General features: G+C 42.6%; 1 protein-coding gene across 6 annotated transcripts in view; it reads right to left on the bottom strand.

The window, feature by feature from the left end:
* The window catches only part of rad50 (RAD50 homolog, double strand break repair protein), a 216,201-nt gene that overhangs the window by 120,435 nt on the left and 76,910 nt on the right, over positions 1-18,856 (bottom strand). For all 6 annotated transcript variants that reach the window (XR_006313549.1, XM_043703202.1, XM_043703203.1 and 3 more), the window contains exons 13-16: positions 10,982-11,157; positions 9,096-9,333; positions 8,708-8,897; positions 2,794-2,920 (exon numbers count right to left, since the gene is read on the bottom strand). Coding sequence is in view for 5 of the 6 variants with exons in the window: in XM_043703202.1 (XP_043559137.1) it covers positions 2,794-2,920; positions 8,708-8,897; positions 9,096-9,333; positions 10,982-11,157 (731 nt within the window). In the remaining variant the exon portion in view is untranslated. The remainder of the gene's footprint in view (positions 1-2,793; positions 2,921-8,707; positions 8,898-9,095; positions 9,334-10,981; positions 11,158-18,856) is intronic.

Here is an 18,856-nt window from a genome sequence, read left to right as displayed (position 1 = left end):
AATTTACAGGACTCGCTGTCTTATTCCATTTTTCTTTTTTTTAAGCAAATGATGTAAGTATTTAGTTCCCATCCAAATTTCCCTGGAGATGGTGGCAGAGACGGTGAACAGCTGCAATCCATATTATGTAATGTCATTAGGGAGGTCCAGGGTTTTAACCCAGCAAGAGTGACAATACAGTTCTAAGTGAGGATGGAATGTGACTTGGAGGGGAATTGCATAATATAGTGTTCCAGTGTATCCGATGCCCTTGTTCCTCCAGGAAGCTGAAGTTACAGATTTGAAAACTCAGCAAGTTTCTGCCGTGCATCTTTTGGATGGTACACACTGCTATCACTGTGCATTGGTGGTGAGGAGAGTAAAAGGCAGTAAATGGGATGCTAATCAAGCAGCTGCTTTGTCTTGGATGGTGTCAAGCTTCCAGTGTTGTAGGAGTTATACTCATCCAGGCAAGTGGAGAGTGTGCTGAACTGAATTTGACACACCTGAAGTATGCCTGGTAGATAGCACACAAATACTGGGGTGACAGGAAGCGAGTTATTCGATGCAAGATTCCTAGCATCTGACCTGTTCTTGTAACCACCGTATTTATTTGGCTGATCCAGTTCAATTTCTGGCCAATGATAATCCCAAAAACTATGTTCCTGCTAATTATTTTTTATTATGTTCAGAATTTAAAGGCCCTGGTACTGCAGTGACTTCCAAATGTGGAAGTCAATATATTGCGATGTAATCAGCATGTGGGCCCTCAGAACAACTGTGCAGCTGAGAAGCAAAGTTACCCGTAGGATTTTAATATTAGGGGTTTCAGAGACTTTAAAACCACTGAAAGTCAAAGGGCGATGGTTAGCTTCGCTCTTGTTAGAGTTAATCTTTGTCTAACACTTAGGTGGCACAAATGTTACTTGCCACTGCAACCACTCTCTGAAGAGATGGAGCATTGTGAGATTATGAGTGAACATCCCCGCTTCAGAGATTCTGATGGAAGGATGACCCAACTGTAAACTGCTGATTCATATTTAACTCAAATTAAAAGATTAGGGTAGCACGGTGGCTCAGTGGTTAGGCACTGCAGCCTCACTGCACCAGGGTCCCAAGTTCGATTCCTGCCTCGGGTGACTATGGAGTTTGCACATTCTCCCCATGTCTGCATGGGTTTCCTCTGGGTGCTCAGGTTTCCTCCGGGTGCTCGGGTTTCCTCCCACAGTCCAAAGATGTGTGGGCCAGGTAAATTGGCCATGCTAAGTTGCCCATAGCGTTTGGTGCATTAGTGAGAGTGAAATGGGTTACTCTTCGGAGGGTCGGTGAGGTGGGTTGGGCAGAAGGGCCTGTTTCCACACTTTAGGGAATGTATGATTCACCCTGCCACTTGTGGGAATTGTGGTATTTTGCTTGGCAAAGGCTAAGACCCCCTCAGTTACCAATTAATCAATAAATTAAATTCAGTGAGGTTTCCCATGAAGTTGGGGCTGGCCTAGAGAGTAATTGTGCTATCTATGGTGAAGACCTGTCTCCAACATTGTATGATGATGATAGGCAGGATTTAGATGAGATTACTTACAGTATGGAAACAGGCCTTTCGGCCCAACAAGTCCACACCGCCCCGCCGAAGCGCAACCCACACCATACCCCTACATTTACCCCTTACCTAAGACAACGGGCAATTTAGCATGGCCAATTCACCAATTTAGATTCCAACCTACCAACCTTGTGATCTGAAACCTCAGCCACACAACTGCTTTTGTTTAGGATTGCAATACTGTAAGCCAACGTAATAAGTAAGTGGGCCAAGGTGGTTGGTTACTTACGTAACCTGCACGATAGACTCATTTCTGGATTAGAACTTTTGCCATTCAACTGCACATATTTCTGCAAGCTAATGACCTATTTGTGAATTAGGCGAACAAAAAGCTTACCCACGCTATGAACTGGCGAGTGCATAGTCTTGGAGCGGCATGGTGGCTCAGTGATTAGCACTGCTGTCTCACAGCGCCAGAGACCCGTGTTCGATTTCAGCCTTGGGCGACTGTCTGTGTGGAGTTTACACATTCTCCCAGTGTCTGCGTGGGTTTCCTCCCACAGTCCAAAGATGTGCAGGTTAGCTGAATTGGCCACACTATATTGTCCATAGCATTAGGTGCATTAGTCAGGGGTAATTGTAGGTAAATGGATCTGAGTTTGTTACTCTTCGGAGGGTCAGTGTGGGCTGAATGGCCTGTTTCCATACTGTAGGAAATCTAATCTAATCTAGCCAGTTAAACTCATCCAGCATTGCTACACATTGTAAGGTGCTGATTAGATTAGATTAGATTACTTACAGTGTGGAAACAGGCCCTTCGGCCCAACAAGTCCACACCGCCCCGCCGAAGCGCAACCCACCCATACCCCCTACATTTACCCTTTACCTAACACTACGGGCAATTTAGCATGGCCAATTCACCTGATCTGCACATCTTTGGACTGTGGGAGGAAACCGGAGCACCCGGAGGAAACCCATGCAGACACGGGGAGAATGTGCAAACTCCACACAGTCAGTCGCCTGCGGTGGGAATTGAACCCGGGTCTCTGGCGCTGTGAGGCAGCAATGCTAACCACTGTGCCACCGTGCTGCCCATAGGATGTTTAGGGTGGTTTACAAAAATGCCTTTGAACATGGGTAAGTGGGCACTTGGTTTCTCTTTGTTCAGAAAATGACAAGGAGGGTGCTGTCTATCAGAGTCGAAGGCAGATATGTGACCCCCGTGTGGAAATGCAAACATTTGCACATTCATAACTATCTTTGCTCTTTCTTACCTGTCTCCACTTGAAGTTGCATCTCTTGCTTCTCCTGGTTGACCTGCTGCATGGTTCGGTTCACATCTATTCCCTGAAGCTTGGCAGCCTGCTGGGCAATCTTTCGTTCAACGTCTTTCAATTCCATCTGACAAAAAAACCCATGGATGACCATTACAATGGAAACAAATCATGCATCACAAGACCATTCGGTCCATTGAGCCTTTTCTGACATTTTGAAAGAGCAATCCAACTCATTCCACGCCCTTGCATTGTTTTCTGTAGCCCTGCCATTATTTTCCCTTCAGGTTCAAATACAATTTAATTTTGACCATTACTCTTGAATCGGATTCTTCTGTGCTTTCAAGTAACTTCTTCACACAGAGAGTGATGAATGTATGGAACAAGCTGCCAGAGCAAGTGGTGGAGGCTGGTACAATTACAACATTTAAAAGGCATCTGAAAAATATATGAATAGGAAGGGTAAATGGGACTAGGTCAGATTGGGATGTCTGGTTGACGTGAACGAGTAGGACTGAAGGGTCTGTTTCTGTGCGGTATGACTCTAAACCCTAACCTCCTATGACCCTCTGAAAAGAAAAACTTTTCATATTCTTTTTTTTTGAAAAACCTTTTGTAACATCAAGGTGTTTTGGCATTGGTCAGTCATTTGCTGAGTTCAAACTGTTTGTTAACACCACACCCTGATATGTGACGGCTCTCACTAAATCAGGGGTGAGAGAGACACTGGCAAGGCTTTATTTCCGCAAGTGCACTCTCTTCTGTGTTTAGTCTAGATGGTTAGTCAAAGCGCTATGAGATATGAGGCATTAAAAACTAAGATGAGAAAAATGTCTTCACTCAGTGTAGTGAGCCCATGGAATTCTCTGCCACAGAAAGCAGCTGAGACCAAACATTGTTTTCAGGAAGAGCTAGATACAGTTCTTAAGGCTAAAAAGCTCAAAGAGTATGGGGGGGGGAGGTGGAACAGGGCACAGTGTTGGATGATCGGTCATGATCATTTTGAATGGCTGGTGGAGCAGGCTCAAGGGACTGAATGGCCTATTCCAACTCCTATTGTCTATATTTCTAAAGTGCCCCCAACTGCAAGTTAGTTCAAGGGTCACTGCCAGTGATCAGAGTGGAAAACCTGGCAAACTGCTACTTTTTTTGATAGGAAAGAAACAGAAAACCATTATAGGACTTTCAAACCAGCGACCACCAGGACTGTACTAGCTGGCATCACACAACTGATCCATCCAGGAAACTTCTTCAAACTTGCTTTTATGAAATTTAACAACCATCACCAGTTCAAATTTCACATTGAGCTCCATAGCAACTGTTCTTGCATTTTCTAATTCAAATGGATAAAGTAGGAAATGGAATGGGAAATAATTAGAAGCATTGATTGGGCATGACAATGACAATGGTGGGCCTCTACCCCTCAAACCTCTATGTCCTATTGAGGCTACCGCATATGCCTGTGCCAGTCCATATCTCCCAATCCCTTCCCATGGATGTTCATGCCCCTAATGCTTGCTTATACCCCTCCATCCACTCAGAACCTCTTCGCTCCTCACATCCCCAGTGCCAGGTTACACCCTGTCCTGATGCCTCACATGCTGCAAAATGCCCCTGTACCCATCACTATGCTCAGTTTTTTCCTCCCCATACCCTGCTATATAAAACCACACCATCTCCATGCCCACTGAAGGTTAATTTGTCCTAAATGATAATAGATTGTGTAAAACAAAAAAGATTAATTAACTTTCCACTGTGCTGTAAAATGCCCCATTACTACTGGACAATAAAAGTGTTAATCATCCAGACCTTTGAAAGTATTAATGGCAGAAATTGCAAGCATGTGAAATCTCTTAACCTTGTATTAATAGACATTGCGGCATCGACAGCAGAGATCAGAGAACCAAAGCTGTCAATTAAGCAAGATTTCTCTTGGAGCTCAGTTGTTTCAACAGCCTAATGGATTTCTGGAATGTCAGCCAAGATTCTCAGGATACACCCTAAAAGGCACTACTGAAAATCAGAGATCCCAGGTACGGTATCAGCGACCCACCTGCCATTTTTAAACAATTCTGCCGTCCTCCTGCCTTCATGAAAATTCAGGCTATTAACTCTGTTTCTGTCTCCACAGATGTTGCCTGACCTGCATTTTTCCAAAATCTTTTTTTTGGTCTTATCTTAGATTTTCATTATTTGTCGCATTTTGTGTACAGTGATTTGTGAAATGTTGCGAATTATGCGTAGCTACACATTAATGGCCTTCACTTTGGTCTCCTCAGAAAACCTGGCTTACAGGTCAGAAAATCAGGTGTCAGGATCACTTCAAGAACACAACATTGACACAGTAGCTGGAGATTATACTGGCACAAATTTCAATCTCCCCGCAAATTATCATAACCAGCCACATCTTTCAAAAAGAATCTGCTTAAGTGACGAGCTTATTGAGAGGACTTTGTTATAATATCTTCTGAGCACAATTGTGCAAGGTAGCAAAGTTACAAAGGAGATAGCATAAATAAAGGCATCGGATCAGGCAAATTTAATGATGCGTGTCAACGTAGTGCCCTCATGTGGTCATGTTTTGGAAGTTAACTACATCAATTCATCAGATACTGACTGGGCTCAGTTTCTACAAAATGTTAAAAATGCAACAGAAACTGGAAGAATGCACAGCAAAAGGGGAAAAGAATTCAAACTAATCTTGCTTCTTGTCTAAGATTTGACTTTTAAAAGATGGATGTCACAGCACATCCCTCTTTAAGAAAGTATTAAGAAAACATTTTTTGTTATCTATTCCAGGGCCAAAACATCTCTGCAAATGAAAAGCAGCATAATACATATTGCTTTTCACAATGAGTAACCAAGGGGCAGAACTTCCACAGTGCACAATATGGAATTGTTACAAAATCTAGGCTCTGCTTTGAATTTTCACAAGTGCATACACAGGTGCTGATTACTCTCAAGAGCACATCTTTGGTTTAGGTGTGTGCGGAGAATCTAATTATAGGAGAGGATCATTCGAGAGTCCAATGATAATATGCACTCGAGTCTGAACTAGATGAGTGCTCTTCACATAAGCCTTCCTATCCAACCCCTTCACAATGACACGCAGGGAGTCCATAATCACTACATCAGCAGGCACTGTATTCCACAGAGTCACTCCTCTTTACTCTTTGGAGACTGGTTAGCTCAGATGGCTGGACAGCTGGTTGCAAAACAAAAGGACATTAAAGGTGTGGGTTCAATTCTCACACAGGCTGAGGTCACCATGAAGGATTCTCCTTCTCAACCTCTCCCCTCGCCTGGGGCATGATGACCCCCAGTCACCCCTCTCTAATGAGACAGCAGCCCTCTGTAATCTCTTGCAGGAATTCAGCCAGGGCTACATATCACATGTCACCTGAAGGGACAGGCAGGTGATTGGATCCAAAAATTTTGCCAAAAATTCCCCACTAAGATGTTCTGTGGACAATCTCAGAGTGGGTGTGTGCAATGTCTAGAACTGCAATGTTCCACAATACACAATGACGAAACAATACGGGAATCTAACCTGGCCACTCACTTACACCAATTATTGTAAAGACAATATAAACATCATAACCATAGGATCATAGGATGTAGGAAATTCAGCCCACTGAGCCTGCTCTGCCATTCAATGAGATCACGGCTCATTTGATAATAAATGGGAGTCGTAACAAAGCAATAATTCAAGAGGAGCTACAATGCGAAATCAGGAGTGTGCAGATCAGCGGGTATCACTGACATATGTGTCTGGATAAGACTGTGGTCTCCAAATGGCTACAAACTCAATACAATTTTCTTTGATTTGCCTCCAATATATAAAAAACACCACATCAACACTCATCACAGTAATCACACAAACATCAAAGACGATGACATCAGGTGATGCGGTCAAAGGCTGGGTTAACAAGTAATTTTCATGGAATTCAAGGAGGCAAGGTGGAACACAGGGAGGTTGAGAGAAGGAATTTCAAAAATCAAGACCTACTCAGCTGTGGAGATATTATGGGTCAGAAATTCAGCTCAGTGATGTAATTCCAGAGCACATGCCTTGCAATATATGTATTGCCCGTTTCATTCAATTTCTGATGAAGGAGCAGTGCTCCAAAAGCTAGTGCTTCCAATTAAACCTGTTGGACTTTGACCTAGTGTTGTGTGATTTTTAACTTTGTACACCCCAGTTCAACACCAGCATCTCTAAATCATGTCTTTCAACAGTACCTGTTCTTACAGATTCTGCAACTTCTGGGTGCTCAGCACCATGATATCATTCACACTGAATGAATAATGCTGCTGATTTAATTGTTAAAATAATTAACTATTACTTGCAGAATACTCGACACCAGAACTGGGTGAAACTGCACCAACAAAAAATGAATAGCTGCTTCCTTTGAACTCTATTTAGATATTGCTTGGAGCATTTGTTCAAAACATAAATGTTATACTGAGAAAGAATGCTGGAATTGTGAGCTAAGTGAGTAGAAAATAAGACTATACAATGTAGTAGAAGCAAGCCATCCAGCCCAGAGTCAACTCTGCCATTCAATGAGATTATGGCTGATCCAATAATTTCCAATATCACTTTCTTGCCTTTTCCCCATAATCCTCAATTCCTTTACTGATTAAAAATCTGTTTTAATGGCCCAGCCTCAACTGCTCTCTGCAGTAAAGAATTCAGAACCTTCTGAAGAAATGCCTCTTCATCAGTCTTAAATGTATTCTGAGATTACAACCTCTGGAATCCGTCACATTGGGAAGGAAGCTCTCTGCATCTGCCAGTTCAAGTCTCAGAAGAATCTTGAATGTTTCAACAAGGCTGCCCCACATTCTTCTCAATTTCAGAAATCAAGACCTAGTCAGCTGTGGACATATTATGGGTCAGAAGTTCAGCTGAGTGATATAATTCCAGAGCACGTGTCTTGCAATACAGGTATTGATCAAACTTACTCAACCTCTCTTCATCAGAGTATTTCTTCATACATGGTGTTACATCTAGTGAACCTTCAATGCCAGTATATCTTTTCTCAGCTAAAGAGAATAAAATAGATCACAGTATTCTAACTATGATCTGTCAAATCTTGTACAGTTTTAGCAAAACCTTCCTACTTTAATGTTCCATTCCCTTTGAAAAAAAAGTCAACATTCCACTCGTCTTCCCTACCACCCACTGAGAGATAGAACTGTAAGTGCTGGAGAAAGTCAGAGTCGATAAGGTGTGGTGCTGGAAAAAGCACAGCAGGTCAGGGCAGCATCTGAGGAGCAAGAGAGTCGACATTTTGGGCATATTCCTTCATCTGGACTGAAGGGTTATGTCCAAAATGTCGACTCTCTTGCTCCTCAGATGCTGCCCTGACCTGCTGTGCTTTTTCCAGCACCACACTTTATCGACTACAACCCACTGAACCTGAAAGCCTTTTTTTTGAGATTCAAAGGAGAAGGTCTCACAAATCCCTCCTTTCTGTGGTCTTTCTCGATTTAAATAATATTCAGCTCCCCTAGTCTTCCTGTCAAAGAACATAACCTCAAAGAGTCACTCATTTCCAGTTATATTGCTGTAATTGTATACCATGTAAGGCATATACACATGACCTGCTCTGCAGATGGAAGTGATGTAGGTTGCGTGCTGGACTTGGTCTGTGTGACCTTCCTCCATATTCACAGCTCTGGGGACCTCAACCTTTCAAAAGACAATGCCCAATACCAAAAGGACTTCAGAGTTCTGACAACAGAGGTTTTCAATATCACGCAAGAGAAGCAACATGCTACCAAGTCGACACATGCAGAAAGCTTCAGTCCCAGCAAGACTTTTGAGAAATGCTGTCATCCCACAGACTCCACTTGGAATCCACAGAATGTTTCAATGAGCTTGTGAAAGTAATTTGCAAACAGTTACCTGGTATCTCTCCATGAGCGATATATCTTGCAGACACGCTTTTGCAGTGCCTTCCTCAGACAGGAAGGCAGCAAGAAGAGTCTCCTGTTCCTCCATTTCCTTCTTCAGGTGCTGAATCTCTCGATTGATGCTCTGGAGTTTATTGCGTAGTTCTGGCAAATCCTTTTCCTTAAGTTCAATAACAGTTTCCCTACAGAACAAAAACTCCAAGGGGTCACTTCACTATTTAAGACACAACAAAAATTAGTCTGTCAGACTGAGCAATAAATCTAGATAGAAAAACAAAAACTCTAATTGTTGAACCGAGTAAGCAACCAGTAAATTAATAATCATGGAGGTCAGAAATGGAAATGGAGACCAGTGAATACAGGTCTGGTTTATTTCATACCTGATTGGTTTCAGTCCCATCATCTCATCACGACGTTTCTCTTTCTTCTTCAGCTCAGACTCAGCTGATTTAAGTTTATCCGGGACAAGCCGCAGTTTTGACTGTAGATCATTGATGATGTCCTGTAACTCAGCCTCGGAGGGGAAAACGCGCTGACAGACAGGACAGCAGGGTTCAGTTTCCTCTGTTAACTGGCCAATAAATTGACTGTAGACAGCCGTCGCTCCAGAAAGCATAGCTGGGAAAACGGAGAGATTAGGCAAAGGGGGAAAAAAAACAGGGTTTAGCTTTCTCAGGTAGGGCGTGGACTGAAGACCAGCCGAACAAGAGAGAAGTTAATTCCCCTCATCATGCGACACGTTTGATTAGCAGTGAAAAGAATGCACGTTGACATGGCCAACGCTCAAAGCCTCCTTGCACAGCTTGACACTCATAATGTTATAAATACATTTAAAATCAAATCTTTATTTGCAGCCCTCCAAGAATTATCTTTCTTTGAGGGGAGCTGACGGCAAGGTGGACTAGTAATCTAGAGACCCAAGTAATGTTCTGGGCACCTGTATTCAAATCCTGCCACGGCAGACTGTGGAATATGAATTCAATAAAAATCTGGTATTAAGAGTCAGTTCCATTGGTTGAAAATCCCATCTGGTTCATTGATGCCCTTGAAGGAGAGAATCTGCCATCCTTACCTAGTCTGGCCTCTGTGGGGCTCCAGACTCACAGCAATATGGCTGACACTTAACTACCCTCTGGGCAATTAAGGACAGACTCTGGATTAGTGGTGCTGGAAAAGCACAGCAGTTCAGGCAGCATCCGAGGAGCAGTAAAATCGACATGTCGGGCAAAAGCCCTTCATCAGGAATACCTGATGTATTCCTGATGAAGGGCTTTTGCCCGAAACGTTGATTTTACTGCTCCTCGGATGCTGTCTGAACTGCTGTGCTTTTCCAGCACAACTAATCCAGAATCTGGTTTCCAGCATCTGCAGTCATTGTTTATACCTAATTAGGGACAGACAAAAAAATGCTGGCCAGCAAAACTCACATCCCATGAATGAACTCAAAACAAATTTGTGTGTTAAAGGGTGTTAAAGGTCTCCAGCATGGGAACAGGCCTTTCTGCCCAACTTGTCCATGCTGCCCAGTTTGCACAATTAAACCAGTTCCATTTGCTGTGTGTTCCTGCCTGCCAAGCATTGAACAAAATGTCTCCACAAATGTGGAACACAGCATAGAATTTGTATGTACAGGTGGGTCTTCTTCTTCAAAAGAAAATGGGAATAGACCGGCAACAAATGGACTGCAACAGCTCAAGAAAGCAGCTCACCACCACTTTCTCAATGGCAATTATGAATGGTCAATAAATGTTGGCTTACCTCACATTGTCCACTTCCCATCAATGAACAAAAATAAATAAAAAGGTGCATTAGTGCAAGGATGGTGGGGGCAGGGGAAGAGGGGAGTGCTCAAGAAGTTAGTCTGAGTGGAGCTACTGGTCAAAATAATCTAGCTGCTACTGGTTAGGCATGAATGGAGCTAAATAAGGTGAGCTTGAAAATGTGAAGAGCAGAAGAGAAGCACTGAACAAGATTGGGTGGTTTAATCATCTCACCAGGTGTCCAAGTGGAAAAGGAAGGGATAAAGGATGGTCAGATTACACTGAGTACAGTTTCTGACCTTGGTGCTGCTGTGTAAATGCGAAGGATGGATGTTGGGCAAGCAGTGAGGGAAATAAAGATTCAGTTTGGTGAGAAATCGTGGCGCGGCAGTCAGAACAAAATAAACGGTCTGCTAAAAAATGTAGTTTACTGAAAATTCACCCAATTTCCTTCTGACGCAGAAAGCCAATCAACAAGGGTGCACAGAGTCAGATTCTAGCCTCACCTCTTTGCTTTGATGTCTTTTCGATGTCATCCTGAAGTTTATACAGGTCACTCTCAAAATCCTGGCCTCCGCACAAGTCGAAAAGTTTTTCCTCGTAGGTAGAGAGTTGCTGTTCTTTTGTTTTCAGTGCAGTACTTGTGTGATTTTTGTTCTGGTCTGCTGATGCCAAATCCTTACTAAAAGTTTCAGAAAGTAAAGTTCACATAAAACCTTACAGGAAATTACAGTCTCAGTGTGGTCAAAACTGTTCACAATATTCTAGATCTGGTCCAACTGGTGCGTTCATAACCTTCTCTATATTTATACTCCATTCCCTTTGAAATAAAGGCCAACAGTCCATTTATTTCCCTACTACCTGCTGAACTTGAAAGTTGGCTTTTTGTGATTTATGCACAAGGACACTCCAAATCCCTCTGTGCTTCAGCTTTTTGCAGTTTTTCTCTGTTTAAAAATATTCAAATCATCTACTCTCCCTGTCAAAGTGCAAGACTCATTTTCCCACACTAAGTCCTACTTGCCAAGTTCTCCCCACTCACCTAACCGGTCTATCACCCTCAGTAGACACGGTCATCCTCACTAGTCGCTTCCCTTCCTCTTCTTGTGCCATCTGCCAACTTGGTGACATAGTACATTCACCTCCCTCCTCCAAGTCATTGGCACGCATTGTAAATAATTGTGGCCCAACATGGATTCCTGTGGCATTCCACAGTTACAGGTGTCATCCTAAAATGTCTTCCTTAATCCAAACCTCTTTCTTTTATTGGTTAACCAATCATTTATCCACAATAATGTAATAACCCAACACCATAGCTCTTATCTCTTTAAGAAGTGTCATGTGCAGTTCCTCATTAAATGTATTTCGAAATCCAACAATATTACTTTTACTGATTCTCCTCTGTCTTCAAAGAATACTAAGAGATTTATCAGATCGGATTTCTCCTTCATGAAGTCATGTTCACAATGCTGGATTATGGTATATAGTTAAAATAGTCTGCTATTACATTCTTTATAACAGACTCTAATGTTTTCCAGTAACAGATATTAAGCTAACTGGCCTACAGGCATTACCTCTTGTTGTCTACCTTACTTTTTGATTGAGAGTGTTTAGTTTGCAGTTTTCCACCTTCTGGGACTTTTTGCAACAATAAGTATTCTTGGAAGATTACGAGTGGATCCACTATCTCTGCAGCTACTTCCTTTAACTTCCTTGGATGCACGGCACCAGGTCCAGGAGACTTACTGGTCTTTGGCTCATTAACTTCCCTAGTATTTTGTCTTTAGTTTTAGGTATTGCATTTCCTTTCTCCCTTACTTTTGCCCTTTATTTAGCATTTTTGGACTGCTATTAGGGATTCCTACTACGAAGATCATGCAAAGTCTAAGTCAACTACTCTGCCATTTCTTGGCTCCCCATTACTATTTCCTCCTCATTCTCTAAGGGGCCTATGTTCACTTTGGCCTCTCACTCCCATTTTATACAATTAAACAAACTCTTACTTTCGTTTTTTTATATACTTAATGATTTAACCACAAAGATTTCTCCTCCCACCCTTATTATTATTTAGTCACCTTTGGTTGGTTTTTAGAAGTTTTGGCATCTTCTGCCTTAACATTAATCCTCACTACATTGTATGTTTTTGTTAGTTTAAATTTGATACTAAATATCAATTGGATTTGATTATAAAATATGGTGATATTTAATTATAAACCTGGTTAACCATGGTTATCTTGCCCCCTTCCTCACAGACACATCTTTGCTGTGAGCCAATAACTATTTCTTAAACATTTTCCATTTTTCCTTAATCGACTTTCCTGTTAAATCTTTCACAATCCAGAGGTGATAAAATGTAGAACAGGAAAAAGCACAGGAGGTCAGGCAGCACCCGAGGAGCAAGAGAATTGATGTTTCAGGCTTAACCCTTCAGCAGGGCCCTGACAAAGTATTAATCTGGAAACATAGATTCTCTTGCTCCTCAAATCCTGCCTGACCTGCTGTGCTATTTCCAGAGCCACTTTCTCGACTCTGACTTCTCTAGCATCTGCAGTCCTCACTATCTCTTTTCCCTGTCCACTACAGTCAACTCTGTCTTCACTCCTTTTGAAAATACCTCCATTGTTTATTTTAGCACAGTTGCTTCTGACCCAAGTTTCTCACTCAAACTGAATGCTAAATTTTACCATATTATGTTTCCTCAGGGATACTGTACTCAGATCATTTATTATACCTGCCTTATTGATCCAAAATAGCCTGATCCCTGATGCATCCACAGCATTGTTTTTCGAAAACTATTCCAAATATTAGTAAGTTTCACATGATGGGAGGGGGAGAAATCACATCTGGAGTGAGATGCAATCTGACTGAGCACATAAGTTGGGGACTTTGGAGGCAGTGTGGGAACAGAACTGGTCACAGAGTCATAGAGATGTACAGCACGGAAACCGACTCTTTGGTCCAACTCGTCCATGCCGACCAGATATCCTAACCCAATCTAGTCCCCCTGCCAGCACCCGGACCATATTCCTCCAAATCCTTCCTATTCATATACCCATCCAGATGCCTTTCAAATGTTGCAATTGTACCAGCCTCCACCACTTCCTCTAGCAGCCCATTCCATACACGCACCATCCTTTGCGTGAAAAAGTTGCCCGTACCCTATCCATGCCCTTCATGATTTTATAAACCTCTATAAAGGTCACCCCTCAGCCTCCGTGCTCCAGGGAAAACAGCCCCAGCCCATTCAGCCCCTCTCTATGGCTCAAATCCTCCAACTCTGGCAACATCTTTGTAAATCTTTTCTGAACCCTTTCAAGTTTCACAACATCCCTCCAATAGGAAGGACATCAGAATTGCATGCAATATTCTAACCAACATCCTGTAAACCGCAACATGACTTCCCAACTCCTGTACTCAATACTCTGACAAATAAAGGTAAATTTTCCTTTCTCCATTATAAGAGTTTAAAATTTAGTTACTAGATTAATAAGGTAGCTGACTGGGGGATAGTTATCAGTCAATCATCTGAACCCTGAATAGGGCCTCAATAGGTGTAAATAGTCATTGAAGCTTTACTGGTGAGAGTCAGCTCTACCTCAGAGAGGGCCTATTGAAAGCCTATGTGATCAGAAAACTTCACATGGTCAAGAAGGAAAGACCACATCTGGAGTGAGACACAGTCTGTCAGAGTATATGGTTCAGGCACTTTAGAGGCAGTATGGGAATTTGGTGCAGAAGGCAAGTGGTTCTTGCTTGGCTTTTTTAGACTCATTGTTTGTCAGGATTTTGTTTTAATGGGATAACCTTGAGTCCAGGATCAGGGACCCAGCACAAAAGAGTGATATCACAGGAAAACCACATTGATTAGTAAAGCTGCTAATTTGACTGTTATCTTCAGTTTGAAGCTAAATAGGAGAAATATTTACAGATTACAAACTAAAAAAAGGTGGAAATTTTAAGAACTAAAGTAAGAATTAAGCAGTTAAAAGGGATGTGTTGTAACACATGTGGGAGCTGGTGGACTCCATTCAGTGACCACATCTGTAGCAAGTGTTGATTGCTTGAGAAACTCTGGCTCAGAGTTGATGTGCTGGAGTCTGAGCTTTGAACACTATGACACACCAGGGTTGGAGAGAGTTATCTGCACACTGTTTCAGAAGGCAGTCACCAACCCTTGGATTAACTGCCTTGAATTCAATCAGTGGTCAAGTACAGGAGGGTGGCACAATGAATGTGGGACTGAGTGAGGAAGGTAGAGGCATCTGGGAGATAGTGCTGAAGGAACCTCAGCCTTTGAGCATGTCTGACAGATATTTGCTCCGTGTGGATGACAATGGGGGCTATTGGGAGAATGACTAAACTGACCACAGCACGGTGGTACAGGGAGCTATTTTGAGGGGGTGGGGGTTTGTGGAGGAGTTGGGAATCTATACTTGTAACTGGAGATAGTATAGTCAGAGGAATAGACAGTGTTCCCTATGGCCAGGACCGAGAGTCCCAAAGGCTGTGCTGCCTTCCTGGTACCTGAGTTCAGGATATCTCACCTGGGTTGAAGACTAACTTGGAGTGAGGGTGAAGATCCAGTTGTTGTGGTCCATGAAGGTATCAACATACATCTGGAGGAGGGAAGAGGTTCTGCCGAGGGAATGAACACAGCTAGGGACTAAATTAAAAGGCAGAATCAAAAAGGTAATCTTAAGATTACTGCCTAAACCACAAGCAAGTTGGCACAGGGTCAACTGGATTAAACAGGTTCTTTTCTAGTCCCTTCAATGTCACTGGCACCAACATGGACTTTGACAACCCCCACTCCAATTCATCTCCAGCACTAAGGATATTTTCTTAACTCTGGCACCAAGCAGATTGTACAGGTTTCAGGACTCTCATTTATGGCTTCAGGGAATTACATCAATCCCCCTAATTTTATTGTCTCCTACACTTACACGCTCCTATTTCTATCGCTCCTGAGGTTGAGAGCTTTTCACTGAAGTGTAGTTGTCCAGCATTCCAGGTCTGATCCCTGGGTATGAAGATATCATATTAGCAAAGAGTAAACAGGTTAGGACTCTACTCACTGGAGTTTAGAAGAATGAGGTGAACTCATTGAAGCATACAGGATTAAGGGCCTTGACAGGGTAAATGTTGAGGTTGTTTCCCTTCATGGAAGATTCGAAGACCAGAGAACATGGTCTCAGAATAAAGGGACACCAATTTAAGACTGAGATGACAGGGAATTTCTTGAGGGTGGAGTGTCTTTGAAGTTCCTTGCCACAGACAGCTCTGGGGGCAAGTCCTTGTGTATATTTCTTTGATCAGTTGTGGAATCAGTAGGAAAAATGCAGGACAGATGACATGAAGAATATCTGATCAACCATGTTACTATTGAATGGTGGAGCAGGCTTGAGGGCTTAATCTCATTCCTATTTCTTAGGTTCATCTTTTGGTAGCCTACTTAATTACTTGCTTCCTTTGCAATCTAACCTAGAGTTTAATTTGGAAAAAGTAACATTTGGTAAAAACTTACAGTATCTCATGGTGAAGAAGTAGTATTCCTGTCTATAACTTAGAGATTTTATGTTCTTCACTATGAAGGCTTTAACAAAGACAATTATTGCAATACAAGGAAAAACATAATTTAATATTTGAACATTCTGAGTAGTTAGAAACAAAGCAAAAGATCTATTGATGTGATTCTGAATATTCTGAGCTACAGGGAGAGGCTGAACAGGCTGGGGCTGTTTTCCCTGGAGTGTTGGAGGCTGAGGGGTGACCTTATAGAGGTTTACAAAATTATGAGGGGCATGGATAGGATAAATAGACCAAGTCTTTTCCCTGGGGTCGGGGTGTCCAGAACTAGAGGGCATAGGTTTAGGGTGAGAGGGGAAAGATATAAAAGAGACCTAAGGGGCAACATTTTCACACAGAGGGTGGTACGTGTATGGAATGAGCTGCCAGAGGATGTGGCGGAGGCTGGTACAATTGCAACATTTAAGAGGCATTTGGATGGGTATATGAATAGGAAGGGTTTGGAGGGATATGGGCCATGCGCATCCACGTCTCTACTTCCTCAGGAGACTAAGGAGACCTCATGTCTACAAGAACTCTTACTAATTTTTATACATGCGCCACATAAAGCATCTTATCTGAATGCACCACAGTATAGTATGGCAACTGCTCTTGCCAAGACGGCAAGAAACTAGAGAGAGTGGAGGACATGGCCCAGTGCATCATGCAAACTAGCCTTCCATCCATTGACTTCATCTATACTTCTTGCTGCCTTGGTTATACTCACTCCCACCCACTTCTGTTGGTAAAAGATAAAACTTTGAATACATGTATGAACAGATTCAAAAGCAGCTTCTTCCCTGCTGTTGATTGACTTTTGCATGGACCTCTTCCATATTAATGGTGATCTCACACTCTCCCTTCTCTGCAACTATAACACTGTATTCTACGCTTTTTTACTGCCCTGATGCGCTTTGTATAGTACAATTTGCCTGTATGGCACTCAAAACAACACTCTCCACTATATCTCAATACATGTGACCATAATAAACCAAACTTAAAACTCAAAGATTAAGTGCCATGAAATTAAGTGTAAAATGGCAGCACAAATGGACGAATGTCCACCTTTCCCATAACTAGATGCCTGTCTAAACTGACATTATCAATTCATGCCAATAATGGGTTTTTTTCGCACACAGGTCCATGTCTACTTGGATTGGGTCAAACGCAATATGTGTTCAATGTGTCTGTGCAGGATCTGAACTTAGATAGAAGAGCATTGGTCTATTCCAATATACCACCTAGCCTATTTCTTTGAAACTCTTAAATCAATAACTTAAAATTTTACCAGGAATATTTCAGCATGGTAATGAACATGCTGAAATTTTCAGTGTCTTTACCTAAAGCCAATCTCAGGCATTTGCAATTATTTGTAACATCTTTGGGATTGTGATCAGAAACAGAGATAGATTTGCCATATAAATACTGTCATATGCCTGGGGTCGGGGAGTCCAGAACTAGAGGGCATAGGTTTAGGGTGAGAGGGGAAAGATATAAAAGAGACCTAAGGGGCAACTTTTTCACACAGAGGGTGGTACGTGTATGGAATGAGCTGCTCACCTCTGCTCTGCGTAATCTTCAGGATCCTTTTCACAGGACTTTTGCCCCCATATTGAGACTGGCTCAAGTTCAAACTAAATGCGTTGTCAGCCTGTGTGCAGGAACAAAGAGGCCAGCTGATGGCAGTATTGAACAACATGCAACACAAATGTCCCAGTGGCTACCCCTGCTGGCATTTAGTGCTCCCTGCATGAAGAAGGAAGTCAAATGAATAGGATAGAGTCATAAAGTAATACAGCATGGAAACAGATCCATTGGTCATTTCACACAGTTGTACCTATTGAGACAAAATGTGTTTATGTTCATTACAATGCTGAAATATTCCTGGTAAAATTTTAAGTTATTGATTTAAGAGTTTCAAAAAATAGGCTAGGTGGTATATTGCAATAGACCAATGCTCTTCTATCTAAGTTCAGATCCTGCACAGACACATTGAACACATATTGCGTTTGACCCAATCCAAGTAGACATGGACCTGTGTGCGAAAAAAAATCATTATTGGCATGAATTGATAATGTCAGTTTAGCCAGGCATCTAGTTGTGGGAAATGGGAAAGGTGGACATTCGTCCATTTATGCTGCCATTTTACACTTAATTTCATGGCACTTAATCTTTGAGTTTTAAGTTTGGTTTATTATGGTCACATTGTCTCATCCTGCTCCTGCCCCACCGATCTCATCTCTGCATACCTCGACACGGTCCTGTCTCCCTTAGTCCAAAAACTCCCCACCTACGTTCGGGACACCACCCACGCCATCCACCTCCTCCATGGTTTTCGCTTCCCCGGTCCCTAACGGCTTATCTTCACCATGGACATCCAGTCCCTATACACCTCCATCCTCCATCACGAAGGACTCAAAGCCCTCCGCTTCTTCCTTTCCCGCCGTACCGACCAGTACCCTTCCACTGACACCCTTCTTTGACTGACTGAACTGGTTCTCACCCTGAACAACTTCTCTTTCCAATCCTCCCACTTCGCCAAACCAAAGGAGTAGTCATGGGCACCCGCATGTGCCCCAGCTATGCCTGCCTCTTCGTAGGATATGTGGGACAGTCCATCTTCTGCAGCTACACTGGCACCACCCCCCACCTTTTCCACCGCTATATTGATGACTGTATCGGCGCTGCCTCGTGCTCCCACGAGGAGGTTGAACAGTTCATCCACTTTACCAACACCTTCCACCCCGACCTCAAATTTACCTGGACCGTCTCAGACTCCTCCCTCCACTTCATAGACCTCTCCATTTCTATCTCGG

Source organism: Chiloscyllium plagiosum, chromosome 14 (genome assembly GCF_004010195.1).
Source record: "Chiloscyllium plagiosum isolate BGI_BamShark_2017 chromosome 14, ASM401019v2, whole genome shotgun sequence".
In the NCBI taxonomy this organism is placed as follows: Eukaryota; Metazoa; Chordata; class Chondrichthyes; order Orectolobiformes; family Hemiscylliidae; genus Chiloscyllium; species Chiloscyllium plagiosum.
This window is presented reverse-complemented; position numbering and strand designations above follow the sequence as displayed.